General features: G+C 37.4%; 1 protein-coding gene across 1 annotated transcript; it reads left to right on the top strand.

Moving 5' to 3' along the window:
• Window positions 1-404: 404 nt before the first annotated feature.
• LOC146131794 (uncharacterized) lies at window positions 405-13,408 on the top strand. Its single transcript, XM_083396933.1, has 6 exons — window positions 405-597; window positions 2,458-2,698; window positions 6,480-6,884; window positions 9,252-9,371; window positions 9,577-11,159; window positions 12,164-13,408. The coding sequence occupies exons 1-6, from the start codon at window positions 460-462 to the stop codon at window positions 12,200-12,202; spliced, it is 2,526 nt and encodes an 841-aa protein (XP_083253059.1). The 5' UTR covers window positions 405-459; the 3' UTR covers window positions 12,203-13,408.
• Window positions 13,409-16,178: the final 2,770 nt, after the last annotated feature.

The raw sequence follows: 16,178 nt of genomic DNA on the forward strand, positions 1-16,178 counted from the left end.
AGTCATGTTTTCTCAACCTTTTATCGAGCCAACCCAAATCTTATAAAACTTTAAGTAACACGATGAGACTTTGTCGAACTAATTTTCTTCAGTGAACTTAGTGTAAGCGAACAAAACATAAGACATTAGCATTAGTAAGTTTACATTTTCATTATTAGAGCATTCTGTACGGGCTTTTATATTCTTATTACAACCTCAATGCTCCAAAATTATTGGAGCTATATGTCTTCGTATTGGGTCGCGACCCATGGGTTGAGAAACACTGATCTACCAACTGATAATAATTATCTGCTGTATTTTCACAATTCAGACATATTTTGGCAAAACGCATCGGTTTCTTGAAACACCCCAAAAATACTGTTAATGAAGTAAATCTTCCTGTTTATTGCCTACAGAAGTAAAATCGTTACTTAGGGTTACTCTGTGCTAGTTGACCCATGACCCCACGGTTAAAGGTTAATGGCCTGTCACGCAGAACGACCGACACGCCCCCCTTTGGCAGCCAATGAGGAGAAAGGAACGGAGTTGAGGCTTGCAATGGAGTTCCCGAGGCACAACTGGCTGGTGAAGCACCTAATCAAGGAACAAAAACTACTGGTATTTTGTGATTTCTATGTTGCTGAAATTAAAATTAAGTGAAACTAAATAGGGGTAGTTAGCTATAAAGAACAAAAACGATGACGTCACACTATTTTAGGTTGTTTATCCCCTAATTAAAGGCCCTTAGGGGGGGGGGGGGGCTTCTAAACCTCGTATACGCACCTACATGCCACTCTACGTCATGTCTGAAAGGTTGAAAGTTTTACGATCTATAATTTTTCTATAAAGCTCCGGAAAAAAAATTGTCTAAAACATGCCAAATCAAACCAAAGTATTATTTGTCCCGAAAATAAATTTTGGGCCCATATAAATAAACTATTCGAAGACCATGTTTACTTTGTTTACTAAACTCAACAAGCAAAATAGTTAAAATTGATCCGTCCTTCAGGGATTTTCACGCAAAAAATTTATTTAGCAATAAGCAATTTAGACGACAATGTTGTCGTCTTTCTCCTTATTTCACCCACATGAAACGCATTTTGTCCGTATGCTTTGGCGCAATCAGGAAGTATTGTGCGGGAAATGACTCCGTTGCACCGGATGCGGGCTCCGTTACTCTCTCGCTATTATTAATGCATTGCGGGTCTTCCTTTTTCCGGGTCGTTGCAGCTTTAGAGGCACGAGTTTGCAAATTCAGTCACGCTTCCTTCAAGTTGTTTGTTGTCGTTTAGATGTGAATAATGCAAAGCTGCAAATTCAAGCGCGTCAGTGAAACGGCATATGACACGAAACCCTAAAGGCATTTTTTGTTGTAAACTAGCAAATATTCGTGTCTCTTCTATTAATTTGTGATTTGTCGATTAACTTTGTGATTTAAATGGCATTATTAAAAAGAAAAATTATTTGGATTGGGGCATTTAGAGAATCTTACTTTAAAAAAACAAGTCTTACTTTTTAAATTACCACTATGTAATAACGCAGGTTTAGCGTTAGGAAAACAAACAAACTCCGTTGGTCTTGAGTCCCGAGACTTCGGCCAAATGTGCGATTTCGTCATGACTCTACAGCTTGTATTCCGCCAATGTACGTAACTTAACATGGTGGATATTCAGCAATCCACGTATAGGTGTTTCATATAGTTCATCCACCCACAATACATTGTTGAAAATGGCCACCATATGCAATTCCGCTTTTACAATTTACAGTTTGCGGCTTTATTACTTTCAAAATTTGTTACTGCGCATGCGCACGTCGGACTCGGGACTCGGATAGTTTTACGTGGTCTTACTCGAGTCCCGAGTCCGACTTCACAGCCCTGGTTTTAATACAGTGTTTATCAAACTCTTAAACCAAGCGCAATTATAACAAAACATAATACATTAGCGGTCCAAATCTAATACTCAGGATGATAACAATTGCGTCCTACCTTTTATAAGTGATGCTTGATTTACTTCTCAGTCACATTACCTGAATATGATAGCCTACTAGTAAGTTCGTATTGAACCCTCTTAACCAAGATGATGTCAATTTACTCGACATTTTTGGCTTTGCCATTCACTATCAAGCTACATTACAGATCCGTGCATAGTGTACTCGTTTTTTCAACGATAACGTTTCAAGGTTTTTATCATAATTTTAACATAACTTTAACACTTACAAGATTTTTATCATAAGTCGTCGAAGAAACGTCATATTGTTGAAATGACGTCATGAAAATCGAACACGATACAGTTGAAATGACGTAATGTAAACCAAACCAACTTAAAACTTTTACGATTTTAAAATTAAACGAAGATAAAAATGTTGAGAAACTATACAGTTAGGCAGCATTTTTAGCAAAATTGTACGCCAAGCAATATAACAAATACATATATACAAATGTAAATCAATTGGTTTATTCCCCATTTTACTTTGCAGAAAAGCGATGACGACAAATGTGACCCACTTCCGGGTGACCTTTCACCTAATTCCCACGCTCCCGAGATGAGCTCTCCGTCGCCACAAGTGTCCACACACGAGGACCCCCCTTTCCAACAGAAAACCTCCCCTTCTCCCTCCGCGACGCAAGCGACGACGCGCGACGAGCAATTGTCGTCCAACTGTGACGTCATAGAAGAAGTGCGTTCTAATTCGCCGGCGGGGAGAATCGCTAACGAAGGTATTAACATTGTTAGTCGTGTCTAGAGATTCTTCGATTTGTTTAAACGCCTGACTCTAAAAAATTAAATATATTTTCTTATAAATAATATTTTGAAAAAAAATATTAATTAAGTTTTAATACATAAAAAGCTCCCAACACAAAAAAGCATTTAAAAGTCTCTCAAAACGTAAGAAGCGTAAATTGACAAAAATGCTATTAAAAAGCCTAAAATGACTTTTGAAAGTGTCAAAAGAAAAAAAATGCAATTGAAACTATTTATCGCAATATGTTTAAAACAAAAATAAAACGTAAAAACGCGGATAAATGCGTAAGGTTTTTCTAGTAGACCGGCTTTCAAAATGTTTTTTAAACACTTAACAAACGGTGAGTTATAAGACCAAAGAAATGGTAAAAACTATAACAGCCTCAAAAACCTTAAAACTCTTACAAAGTCAAAAACATAACAAATAGCTCTGCAAACATAAGAAGTTTTGAATACTTTTTAAAACGGAATAAACACAATAAAGGGGGTAAAAATAGAATAGAAACCATTTGGCTTTGCGGCAACAACTTAAAAAAATGTAAAAAAGCTTTAAAAACTCAAAATTAAAAACTCATATGTCAAGGAAAACCGTAGCAAATTCGTCTTTTATAAATTGTCGCAAAAAGTGTCGCGGCGCGATTAAGTTTATGTTAATCCCAGCCCGGAGAGGTCGGTGTCGGTCTCCGAAGATGGAATGTAAATCCTACACACGCTAAGCTTATCGCCGGATAATGCATTGTGTTGATGCTTGTCGAGTGTATTTTGCAACTTTGCCGTTCTATTGTGTCTGGCGTGAAACTGCCTTGCCCAAAAGCCGATTAGAAACCCGCTGTATAGGATAGAAGACTGGTTTGATGCCTTTTAAGGCAATCTTGAACTGTTTGAGCATTTCTAAGTAAAATATTGTAGAATTTTTTCGATACGTTTGCAATCTACTTCTCTATAAGCTTTGATACTCATTCTACATCTAACTACAACCTCTAACCATTATCTTAAAATTTATTGGGAAATGTTCAGAAATGCAACGTACTTTTTTATTGGTTTTTATTTTTATTTTAGTGTGTAACTTTTAAAACTCAAGTCAAACACAGGCCCTAATTATATTGCACTTCGGGGCGTCCGATAATATCGTATCGGTGCCGATCCGATACCAAATTAATTCCTGTCATTATTTGTGATCAAACGCATCAAGTTTTGCCTTGAAAGGTAAAAATGAAAATAGTTGGTTAACGACTAAAATATTCCTCTACTTAACGCAGCAAATCGTAGCCTAATAATCTGAAAAATCTTATCCTAAATATTTTTGTTTTGTTTTGTTTGCTAGCCTAAGAATAGTAATGACGTCATATCGGTTTGGGAATAGTATTACTGGTATCGGACATTGATGATTCGCCCGACCAAAACAAACCGAAATACATCGCAAAGTTTGTAATTATTCTATCATTAGGCTACAAATAGTCACGGTCTGGTGCGTAAACAGCTAAGGGCAGGCGCTGATTGGGCAAAAAACGTTTGGACACAGAGGAACGTAATAGTTACAAACGAGCTTTGCAAGGTGGCTGCTTGCAGATAAATGGTCCCACACTTGACATTTTATTCCGATACCGATATAAAAAAGTATCGTTATCAGATTCGATACCAAATGACGTCATTACAGATTATTACTAAGCCGAAACAAGCAAAATATATGAAACTAAAACGTTAAAAGTTTTTTTCCAGTTAAAAAAAAAATCCTTTAGCGTTAAAAATTAAGTCACCTCCCGTTGTTAATCTTTTACATAATTGCTTATTTCGAGTTCAACCACCCTTGGGCAAAATGCGGCTAAAAACTCCATCAACGCGAAGCCTCTCGCGATGGCGTAAGGCACCGTTATGACGTAATAATGCTCGCCGCGTCACAATCAGTGCTGATTGAGCAACATCGCGCGCGACTTGCGACTGACACGGGCTTTGTAGCTGCATTATGACGTCACATTGGATAATAATGAACGCCTTGGGTCACTTTCCAGGCGTCGAAACGCTGATTGTGAGTCATAATCAAATTTCGTCGGAAAGTGGATCGTGGTTTGCTTGATAATGAATTATTTACTTTTTTGTGATTAATTAAATTTTTTAGGTTCCTTTTTCATAATTTAATTTTTTTAGGTTTCTTTGTTATAATTTAGGTTAAGTTTTTTTTTACAATCACTTTATTGCCCCTGAATTCGAAGATTAATATCAAAAAAATATATATATAAACTTTGTTACTTTATTTCTGTAGTTCATTCAAACAAAACAGTATTGTTGTTTTAAAAGTAATTCCTAACATTAATTTTAATAAAATACACAAGCAAAATAGTTTTAAAATACCGAGTTTAGCATATTAAAGCAAAAAAGATTGTTTTGTGTGATTTTGAAATGAAAGATGCGTTTTTGTTTCAAGCTAAACCGCGCGGTAGGATAGTTAGTGATGGAAGAATTAGGATAAATGTTTATTTTCGAACAATATTTTGCATTTTTAGAATATTGAGGATATTAAACCAACAAAAATAATCTCTACATTTACATTAACATATTGCAAGTTGTTACTTGGGACAATTACACGAAATTCAACAAATTTAATTAAAAAACGGAACTCTGCTTTGCAAATCAATTAAATCATAAAAATCCCCCATTTTAACTCTACACGATGGGGATTCCCCCAACATTGCCGTGAAAGTTTAAAGAGCGAAATGGTCGGAAGAAGTTGTATTCAAATGTTGGGCGGAAAAACGTGAAATGTTTGATGAAAACGTGGATATTTGTTGGCCACAAGATCATGTTTATGGGTTCATGAACGTGATTGGATCCATTTTCAAAAATTCCTAGAAATTTGCTCTTTCCAACCTAAACGTAACGAGCGAGCTGCCCAAGATTTTGAGGCCAAAAATATTTAACTTGTACTTAAAAAGAATTAAAAAAAATTTGTTGTTTAAAAATTGTAAATTATAAAAAGTACTAAATTAATTTTTTTGTCGGTAAAAAAAATAATAACTTTAATTTATATTAACAAATAAATATACCATATTTATTTAAAAAAGACAATTTAAATTTATACTAAAACAAAATAAATAAATTAAATTTTTATCTTTAATGAATAAATTAAAATTGTACTAAAAACGGATAAATAAATTAAATAATCTTTGTATATGGCCGTATTTGTCCTAATTCTAAATAGAGAAATCAGGTGGCACTGTATAAAGACAAATTGTATTTGATTCTCGACAAGCTTTCGCACAACCGTGCTTCATCAGGTCAAAGTATAAAAATACTTTTATACTTTGACCTGATGAAGCACGGTTGTGCAAAAGCTTGTCGAGAATCAAATACAATTTGTCTTTATACAGTGCCACCTGATTTCTCTAAATTAAATAAGTTACTGGTATAATTAATATAATTAATTTTGCGTAGGCTGTTTTTTTTTCCTTGAAGAAATCCATGTTTGCAATGTTTTCAGCTGAACAAGTTCACCAATTTTCCTAGTTTAACGCTTTATTTTTATGACAAGGACTTGATCTGGAGTTCACTTGTGTAACCAATGACTTAGAGTCGACATGACATTTATCCTCAAATTACTTGACTGGGACTTAAGTCTTTTAGAAATGAGTTGACTGGGACTTAAATATTTTCAAAATGACTTGACTTGGACTTAAGTCTTTTCAAAATGACTTGACTGCGACTTTTTAAATGACTTGTGTACAACACTGGCGTCTTCTAACTTAACTTTAATCCTTTCAGGTTCACTGACGATATTAAAGCCATTCCTAAGTCCAAAGTCGCCATCAGCTGAAAAATCCACGGACAACTCCGCGGACAACTCCGCAATAAACGTCCCTGACGAACCTTGCTCAAAAAAGCGGAAAACTGTGGACTCTCCCACTGAGCCGAGCCGGGATTCGAACCCGCGACCCTCTACTCCTGAGGAAACAAAAATTCCGAAGAAGCCAGTCGCTTTCAACAACAATAACAGCAAATTGGAAATGATTTGTGACGTCAAAATCGGACAGTGCTTCTCATTGGCCGATTCGAACCCCGCCCCTCTCGACCTCTCGACCAATAGAAAGCCGTCAAGGTTCGAGTCTTCTTGCGTACTCGATTTGTCACGTGGTACGAGCAAGGAAATTGCGGAAGGAGTCCACAAAGGTGGGTAAAACATGGAGCGGTTTGTGCGGATTTTTAAGTTTGCTTAAAAATATCATGAAAAATGTGTTTCTATTTTTCATTGTTGAAATAAAAATGTAGGGAATTTGACTTATTTAAAAAAAATCCCACCCCTTTAACATGCTGTTGTTGTTTTATATGTTGAATATTTTCTCTAAAAAAGAAAGAAAAAAGAGTTCAAACCAAAAACAAAGGCTAGTCCACAAACCCTGAGGTTTCTGAGACCCCAGGAGTAAAAAATAAGCTTAGCAACTATTCCCATGCTTTCAAGCTGGGCTTACAAAATATTAAGTGTTTTTCTTTTTATTTAGTCGAAATGTTGCCCTGAACTGTGATTCATTAAACCAAACTTTAGTTCCAAAATTAAACAAAATAACAAACATTTTTTTAAGCGTTTACCGTGACGGTTGCCCCAAAGCTAGGCCTTGCCATTGCACTTCGGCTTGACAGACCCTTGCGAATACCCCAAATGTCAAAAAAAAACTCGGCCGTATAATTTCGGTTAGTGGGTGCGCGTAAAAGAAAGTGTATCCTAATCATTTATGGCCATTTGTATGTAAAACGCTGTTGGCTACTTTTATTTTTACAATTTGACTTAAATTTCGACTTTATCTGCAATTTATTTAACCCAACTTAAACAGATGGGCTCTAACTTGATTTTGAAATATATTGTTTTATTTTGGGTTGTCACTGGGATACAAGGTTAAGCATGGATATAACTAAACTGGTACGAACACCATTTTACAATTAAAAATCATGTTAGGCGTCTTTAATTAGATTCATATACAGTTGTAGAACTAATGTTGTACACAATTAACTACAGAATGTCTGACGCATGTAATTGCAGCAGTTACACGACTGTTTCCTGAATTTTAACAATGACCTGGCAAAAGTGTGCAATCGGCGCCAGAAATCCCACTTGTCTTGTTCGTGACTGGAAAATGCATAAACAGGCGTCTCGAACAGAGGCAATTATGACGTCACAAACCACACCCCGTTCTGCAATTTGCCTTTTACCCCAATAACGTGCAACCGAGGTGGTTTTCCCTGAATCGAAACCAGTTTCTGGACCAATTTTGGCCGTTTTTTTGTCGAAATGATTTCTTAAATGGTGATATTTAAATCAGCTGATTGCTATTTGCAATTTGTAGTTTGTTCAGCATTTTGGAGTTAGCCAAGGGTACGATTGTATATCTAATAATTTGGTTAAATAGCGTTAAATAAATGATAGATTAAATAATTACCTTATTTTTTACGCAAAAAACACATTTGAATCAAATCGCCAGTTTTTAAAGAAATCAAATCGTAACGAAATTGTTGAGAGTTAAAATTAGATTTGAATAATGAAATGTCACAACTTTTAAATGTTCTGAAATCACACAAACTAGTTTTTCAACTTTTACGCGTTTTTCCTACCTTATAAACCATAAAAATAAACTTCTGCATAAACTTTAATATTTAACCACTTTTCTGCAACCTTCAACGGTATGGAGTCAATATTGACAACCTTGATGAACTTGTTTTTTTTCCAATTTACGCCAGACACGCCTTAAACTCGGATTGATTCTGTGAAACCAACACACACCTAAAAAAAAACCTGACACACCCACGCCACGCCCCTTGTTAACACTTGATTGACGTGTGACCTGTCTCGCGTGCGTAAATGACTTTTACCACAATACAACTGACATTACTTGGATCTTATATAATAATTGTCTTTACTCGGCCTTTTGTGTTTGTTCTGAGACGCGAAAAAAAATTTCACTTATTTTTTGTCGTTATTTTGAAACAATTACTTAATTTTGACATTGCACCAAATGATAACGTAAACGGCTTGCGTACAGTTCTTAGCGTTGTTTTTGTTGTTGTTTTTTTCGGGGTATTAGCCTGAAATTGGCTTTTGCGTTATGGTGTCTATTTATCTTCGAACTTAAATTAATATATTCTTAGAAATTAACCTTTGAAAGTGGAAGACACTTCGTTGATTAGCATAACATGACTGTAATGCAAAAAATAAATTGAAGGCTCAAATACGACAAAAACGCAACATTTACGAGACACGGATTTTGTGCGTTTTTGCAAAATTTTAAAACGTTTGAAAAGAAAATGAGCTTCGCAGACTTTTTATACATTTTGCTTTTATTTGAAAATTACTTTCGCTATACTTAATTAAAATAAGACTTACTTTATATGGCATAAATGAGATAAATATTTATAAATAGAATTAGTTTGCATAAGTAAATTTTTAATAAGATATTTTTATTCTTAGGTGTTTATTAAAAATGATCTTTCTAAAACTAAAACTCAAGAATAAAAAATAAGTAACTTCTATGCCTTGCGATATTTCAGATCAAGTTCAACAACCTGAAAAACCTATTACGTCATCGTATGACGTCACACAGCGTGGGGACATCCCCCCGATATCGACTTCGTCCAGCATTCTTCCAAATTCAATTCAGGAAAAAACAGGTAAAAAAACATTTCCTATATTAAATATTCACTTTGTCGCACTTTGTCGCACTTTGGTTGGAGAAAACTTTTTTTTTAATTAAAATCCATCTATTTTCAAAATGTTTTTTTTTTACAAAACAGTGTCCCCCAGCTTTTTCAAATTAGTTGAAAAAATCGTTGTTAAAAATCGATTCTTTTTAATAACCCAACATTTCCTTACCAGCTTCCAACAACAACAAAATCCAAAGCAAGCGATTTGGCCCTCTGGCGCCACCCACCGACCACCCAAAGAGCCACAAAGATGTGAACCTCGTCGACTTGTACACTCTCGTGCGAAAGCGCGGCGGCGAGGAAGACAAACACCAGTGGCGCCCTGGAGCCGACCACAAGCAAATGGCGAACCAAGGTCCCAGAAAGGCGGGAAAAGAGGCAGCAATGACGAACGGTCATCAGCATCCCACTCAACAGAAGCTTGGCGCAAAAAATCACCAGGTTCAAGTGATTGACGTGGACGCTATCGACGACAACCTCCCAGTCATCAAACCGCGGCCCACAAACCGCGCCCCGCTCCCCACAAAAGGGGGAACTCCCCCCGGTTTCGCGCCCCAGGGGCAGAGAGGAGTTCCCGTGACGTCACGCTTCCCTGGTGTCGTCACAGTGACGTCACGAGATCAAGCGTACAGGACTAAGAGCGTGGACAGCTTCCCGCTCTACAGAAGTCCCCACTCGCTAGGGGAAAAACCAAGGAGTGCACCCCCTAGCATCGCGGCCGCCCCTGGGGTTCCTGTACCTCTAAGACACCCCCTAATAACACCCCCGCACACCCATAAACATCCCACACGGCTACCCCACGTTAGGGGTCAACACCCACTCTCTAAGCCCGTTGTGGAGCTACAGAGACCCAAGTCATCCTCGGGGAACCATCTAAGGCCTCCCTCAGAACAGTTCTACCCCCTTCCTAGGGCCCCACGACCCCAAAATCACCCAAACTACTACCCCAGTACCCCGGTGTTCTCTCAGGGGGCCCGAGTACCCGACACCTTCACCCACCGGCCCCAAGTATCGGTACCAATGCTCTGCCCCAGCCAGAAACCCCGCACAGACGTAGATGGGTTCAGGGTCCCCGTTAAACCGACCCCAATCCACTACCAGCGTGTTTCACCCCAACAAGCTCGCTTACCCAGGCCCCCTAACGCTTACCCTACTCACTGTGCCCCAAAAGCCCCAATACCCCACCCCCTAATCCACCGTCCTGTGTACCAACCCCGCCCCAGTGTGGTAAGGGCCCCACCAGGGGGTGTTTCCATCAACAGTACCCCCCTAAATTTACCCCAACGGCGCCACCCCGCTTACGAGGGGATGCCCCCGATACCCCACAAGGGTGAAGATATCCAATTCACCCCCAACGCGATGAAAATGACCCACTCGGCTGCGCAGAGGTTCAGTGCGCAGATTAAAGAACACCAAAAGGAGCTGGAAGAAAAGCTGAGTTGCCTTCGCGAACTTGAGCGAAAAATTCAGCCCCCATGTTTCACCTTACAAGCCCCAAATGCCCCTAACCCCCGAAAACGACCGGCCCCAGGTCAGCTGCCGTTCCCGGGGACCCCAATGTCCACAAGTGGGTATTTCCCTGGGGCCCAAACCCCACCTGGGTACGACAAGATGAGGGGTTACCCGAGGGGGAATTACCGCGAGCCCCAGCCCCAGACGAGCCCCATGGAGGAGAAGTGCGTTGTTTGTGGGAAACGAGCTTACTTTGTGTGTTCTGGTTGCAGAGGAGTCTGGTATTGCTCAAAGGATTGCCAGGTTAGAAGGACTTTGTATTGTTGGAGATGTTAGATGTTGTCTAGTTATTAGTGTGGTATGAAATGCCCAATATTATCGAATCTGTAATTTGGTATATGTCCGCTAATATCGAACTTACAGTTTGGTTTGTCCACTAATTTTATTTTATTGTCTGTAATTCGATATGTCCGATAAAATGTAATCCGTATTTTAAATGTCCAATTATTTTGGAACCTTAAATGGCCGATATAGGGCCTATGTTTCGGTATGTCTTATAATAGCAAATCTGTTTTTTGAAAGTCCTGATTAATCGTATCGTTTTTTTGGTCTTGTAAATTCACACGCATCTTAACCAGCTTTAAGGTCTTAAATTTTTTTTATGTCTAGTTAGGGATGTGTGATACTTTTGTTCAGGTTTGTAGGCCAAAGATGCTCTACGTTCAGTTACCTTCAGTTGTTAACCTATAATAATTTATAATTAAGCCAACCTTCCAATGAAACCTGAACACACCTATGTGTATTTACAACTGAAATCTAGCCCTTCTGAAGCTGCTTTTTGACCAACGATTACGGCTTACGTATCATTAGTATACCGAAAGCCATTGCAGCCATTGCATGTGAACCTTCCAAGGTATAATTATTGCATTTGATCACAAACCATGGCTGAAAAACTTGTTATTATTTGTTATGGGCACCGATACCACCCTAGCATAGGACGAGTACCGATACATCACCTGGTATCGAATATCGGCTTCGATCCGATCTTATCGGACATCCCTATGTTTAGTTATATCGGCTTTCTACCGTAACAAGAAATGATCGTACTTTATATTAGGTTGAATGTTGTCAACAAAAAGTAAACAAATAAAACTTGAAGTTTTTTTTTCTTTTTATCAAACAGGATTACAAATTCAAATATTGTTGGCAATCAAATACATCAGAATTGTTTTAAATCCGCTGCGTCTGTCTGTTGTTACTTTTTTAAGGTTAAACTTCAGCTAATCACTTTGTACTTTTATTCACAGTTCCAAGACTGGGAGAAACACTGTAACACGTGTCTTTGATCCGGAGCGACAGGGTCCACTGTGCCTTCTTCTCTCGCCGTGTGCAGTCAACCGTGGTAGCACTAACTAAGTTCCAATTAGTTCCTTCTCTCTTCGTTTGAAATTTTTGTTTTTGTTTTTGTTTTTAAGTACTTTGTTTGCGTGAAATGCTACTCAATTGGCGAATTTAATGCGAGCTGCTAAAAATACGTTTTTAACTTGGGTTTGATTTTTTTTGCAGCGTCGTATAGAATTTTAGATTACGGCAATTTGCAGTTATTAAAATTCTTTGAAGTTAAAACAAAACTTGAAAAAGTCGACATCAAATTTTTTGTGGAGTCGCTAACTTGGGACTTTCCCTTCACTGTAGGATTCTATGCAGGTGTCATAAATGTCAATTCTTTTTTGTTGAACCAGAATAACGATAAAAAGGTAAAAATATGGTTAATATCTCATAAATGTGGATTTCCAGGGGGCGTTAAATCACAGCACATTATAAATTTGTCATTTTTTGCAAAAAATTAAACATAAAACTAGGCAGTTTAAGTTTATTCTCGAACATTTCGTTTCGTCAATGACTGTTAAATTATGGTGCAATATTGACATTTTATCGAGTTCGTTTGTCCGCCTGTGTGTCTGTTTGTCCGCCTGTATGTATGTTTGTCCGTCTGTGTGTCTGTTTGTCCGCCCGTGTGTCTGTTTGTCTGCTTGTGTGTCTGTTTGTCTGTGTGTGTGTGTGTGTGTGTGTGTGTGTTTGTCCGCCTGTGTGTCTGTTTGTTTGCTTGTGTGTCTGTTCGTCTGTGTGTGTGTGTGTTTGTCCGCCTGTGTGTCTGTTTGTCCGTATGTGTGTCTGTTTGTCTGCTTGTGTGTCTGTTTGTCTGTGTGTGTGTGTGTTTGTCCGCCTGTGTGCCTGTCTGTGTGTGAGTCGACATGAGTCGCCCCGAAGTGTCTTCCCTCAAACGCGCGATACAATGACGTCATAACACCATCTCACCATTGTCGAAAAGTGTTTGTTTTAGAATATAAGCGACTACAATTGTAAAATTGTTCTTTCCTGCATACTGAAGAATAATTTTACAATTAAAGCAATGCCTCGCACCAACAGTATATCTATGAGCGGGTACAACGTTAAAAATGTCGCAATTTAATAAAATGTCACAATTTAATATAAATATTTTTTTTAGGGGAAGTGTTTTTTTACATTTTTGGGGGGTACTCAAATTTTCCTCCTGCTCACATTTACTACAAATTGAAATTCTATAAATTAAAATATTTTCAAAAAGTAGGGGAGGGGGGTATTTTTTAAAAGGGGCACATTTAAAGGGGGGAGTAAAAAAACACAAATTTGAATTTAATTAGATAATAAGCCCAACAGTACGTTCTCGTGCAATCTAAACACTAAAAAAAAAGGTGATATATTATGTTAAAGAACATATATTTGATTTCTAGTTCCAACAAGACAAATACAGCAAAAAGAAAAACGTTTGAAAAGTAAATTAGAAGTAAGGGTTGGTTTCGGGAATTCCCCACGGGTTAACCCCTAGTTCTATAGACTTTGATGACGTATGAAACCGAGACATTTTTTTTTCGTTTTTGTGCAATTTCAACATTATCCCCGTTACGCTTTTACCGCGATGAAATATGCATATTATTTATAAAATATTTTGAAATGTTACAAAAAAATAAACAAATGAAGGTGATATCCGTGTTTTTTAATCTGCGTCGAAGTGACAAGGTGAAAGATTCAACGTTTTCAGTTAAAGTTTTACATCAGAATTTGATTCAAAAAATGGTCTAAAATCATTTTGTTTTGTATCTTACCAAACAGTACAAGCGTCCAATATACGTCGTTTTAATCATTATAAGCTTAACAATGTAGCTATAGCGTAGGTTTATCTTCTGCCGAAACGCAGGTTTACCAGTTCAAACCAGAAGAGCAATTTATCAATGATTATAAACTTGTGCTGTGATTCTAAAAGTTGCAGTTGGACAAGCTTGGGTTTCGGCGTGTTCGCTGTAATTAAAGGACGCGAAGGGGGTTATGTCGCCTCGCTCTAAACTCGTTTTACAGCATTGCGTAACTTGGTTTTGACAAAAATAAGCTTTAAATGAGGATAGGGTATGTTGCTTGAAATTGTGCATCATTTTGGTTAAAGTCCCAGGGTGGGTAACCTATGCCACGCGTGCCAGATCCGGCCCGCCAACACAAATACTCTTTTACAAACTAGGAACGAGGCCATTCCTTATATTGTTTTGGCGATTTCAACTACCTAGAAGCAAAATTATTTTGCGCTATGTGCTATGCTTGTTCCTCCATCGAGTGTAACATGTAGTTAGTCCCATCAATTGCAAGATACCCTAGTTTTATCTCTGATCAACAGTCGTTGTTATAGATGCGGTCTGCACAGTTAAAATGTAACGGCCCGCAAAGACCTTTCTAAGTTTGGTTTTGGCCGGCGACTAGAAAAATGACAATCAGTATAATGTTTGGAGCATAATGGTTGGAGGGTGTAGAAAGGCGTAATAAGAATATCAAAGCCCATACAAAAGTAGGTATCATTTTGAACGTTTCAAATAACTCTTTTGAAAATAAATAAAGAGTTATTCTAAACGTTTAAGATGATGCCTACTTCTGTATGGTCTCTTATATTTTTATTAGTATAATGTTTGTTTAAAAACACCAACAGTAAACACATTCGATTAATCTGAACACATTCGATCAGCGTTTTTTTTATGTGTTACATATTGTTCAAAGGTAGAGTTATTCCATAATAAGCTATAAAACTAAAATAAAAAAGTAAGTAAAACCAAGAAAAAAACAAATTAAAAAAATGTCTGATGCTGCCAATGATTTTGATTCAATAAAAATACGTCCTTTTATACAATAAGCTATAGAATGCCTGGGGGTAAATTACTACAGCTCATGTGAGAGACAACGTGCTAGCTTTTAGTAAAATCGCCGCTGTAGAGTCAGTTTACTGGTTGCAAGGTACAGTTAAGTTTAGCATTAGAAAGGTAAATTAGTGGTTTCTAATCTTTTTTGTCCGCGCAATGCTTTTTGACTTTCGCTGCGTATCACCTAAGTTCAAAAAAGCAAACATTTCGTTCAAAGTTACTTGGATCCATTAAAGCAAATTGAAGTTAAAATATATTTTTTCGGAGATAGCCGCAGATTGTAGGTTATCATGTGATCAAGTAGGAATACCAGTTACGGCAGTCGCATTAATACTACTTTTATTTTCCTAAACTCCGCATTAGACCTGAAAAATACAGTTGCAGCGTACAACATGTTGAAAATATGCCTTAAAGTAAATAAAAGCTTAAGAAGCGCACCGCTTCGAACAACAATCAGTCAGCAAGGTGTACAACTTTTAATGTAAATATGCAGTATTTCGCCATATAAATGAATGCCATCGTATATAGGAAATGCTGCATATTTATATTAATGTTTTAGACCTTGCTGACTGATTGTTGTTCGTAGCGTTGCGCTTCTTAAGCTATTATAAACTTTAAGAACTTTTATCGTCCGCATTATGTGTTCTATTGGAGGGCAAGATTCTGTTGTGGAAACACGTACTAAGCTTAAATGAGGCATACCTTTAAGTTTGACGATCCTAGAAATTGTCAAAATATCAAAGCCCAAACAGAAGTATAGCCTATAGCTATACAACCTCCAGCCATTATCTAAAGAGTTATTCGAAACGTTTAAAATGCGACCTACTGCTGTATGGGCTTGGATAGTCTTACAACCTCCAGCCATTATGCTTCAAAATGCTAAAAGATGATTGTCAGAAATATGCGTTGTATAAGCCTGTATTGTTCTTTTCCGGCGTTAGCGCCCTATATATTCAATAGCACATTGTGTTGTACGCTTGGTATTGGAAATACGTTGCAAATTGAGTCTGTAAGAAATACAGTTTATGGAAATGTTTGCGATATTTTAGGTTCACTTAGGCATTACATTAGCTGATTTAATTAACTTATAATATGAAAATCA

This window comes from Ascidiella aspersa, chromosome 9, assembly GCF_963924565.1.
Source record: "Ascidiella aspersa chromosome 9, kaAscAspe10.2, whole genome shotgun sequence".
Taxonomy (NCBI): Eukaryota; Metazoa; Chordata; class Ascidiacea; order Phlebobranchia; family Ascidiidae; genus Ascidiella; species Ascidiella aspersa.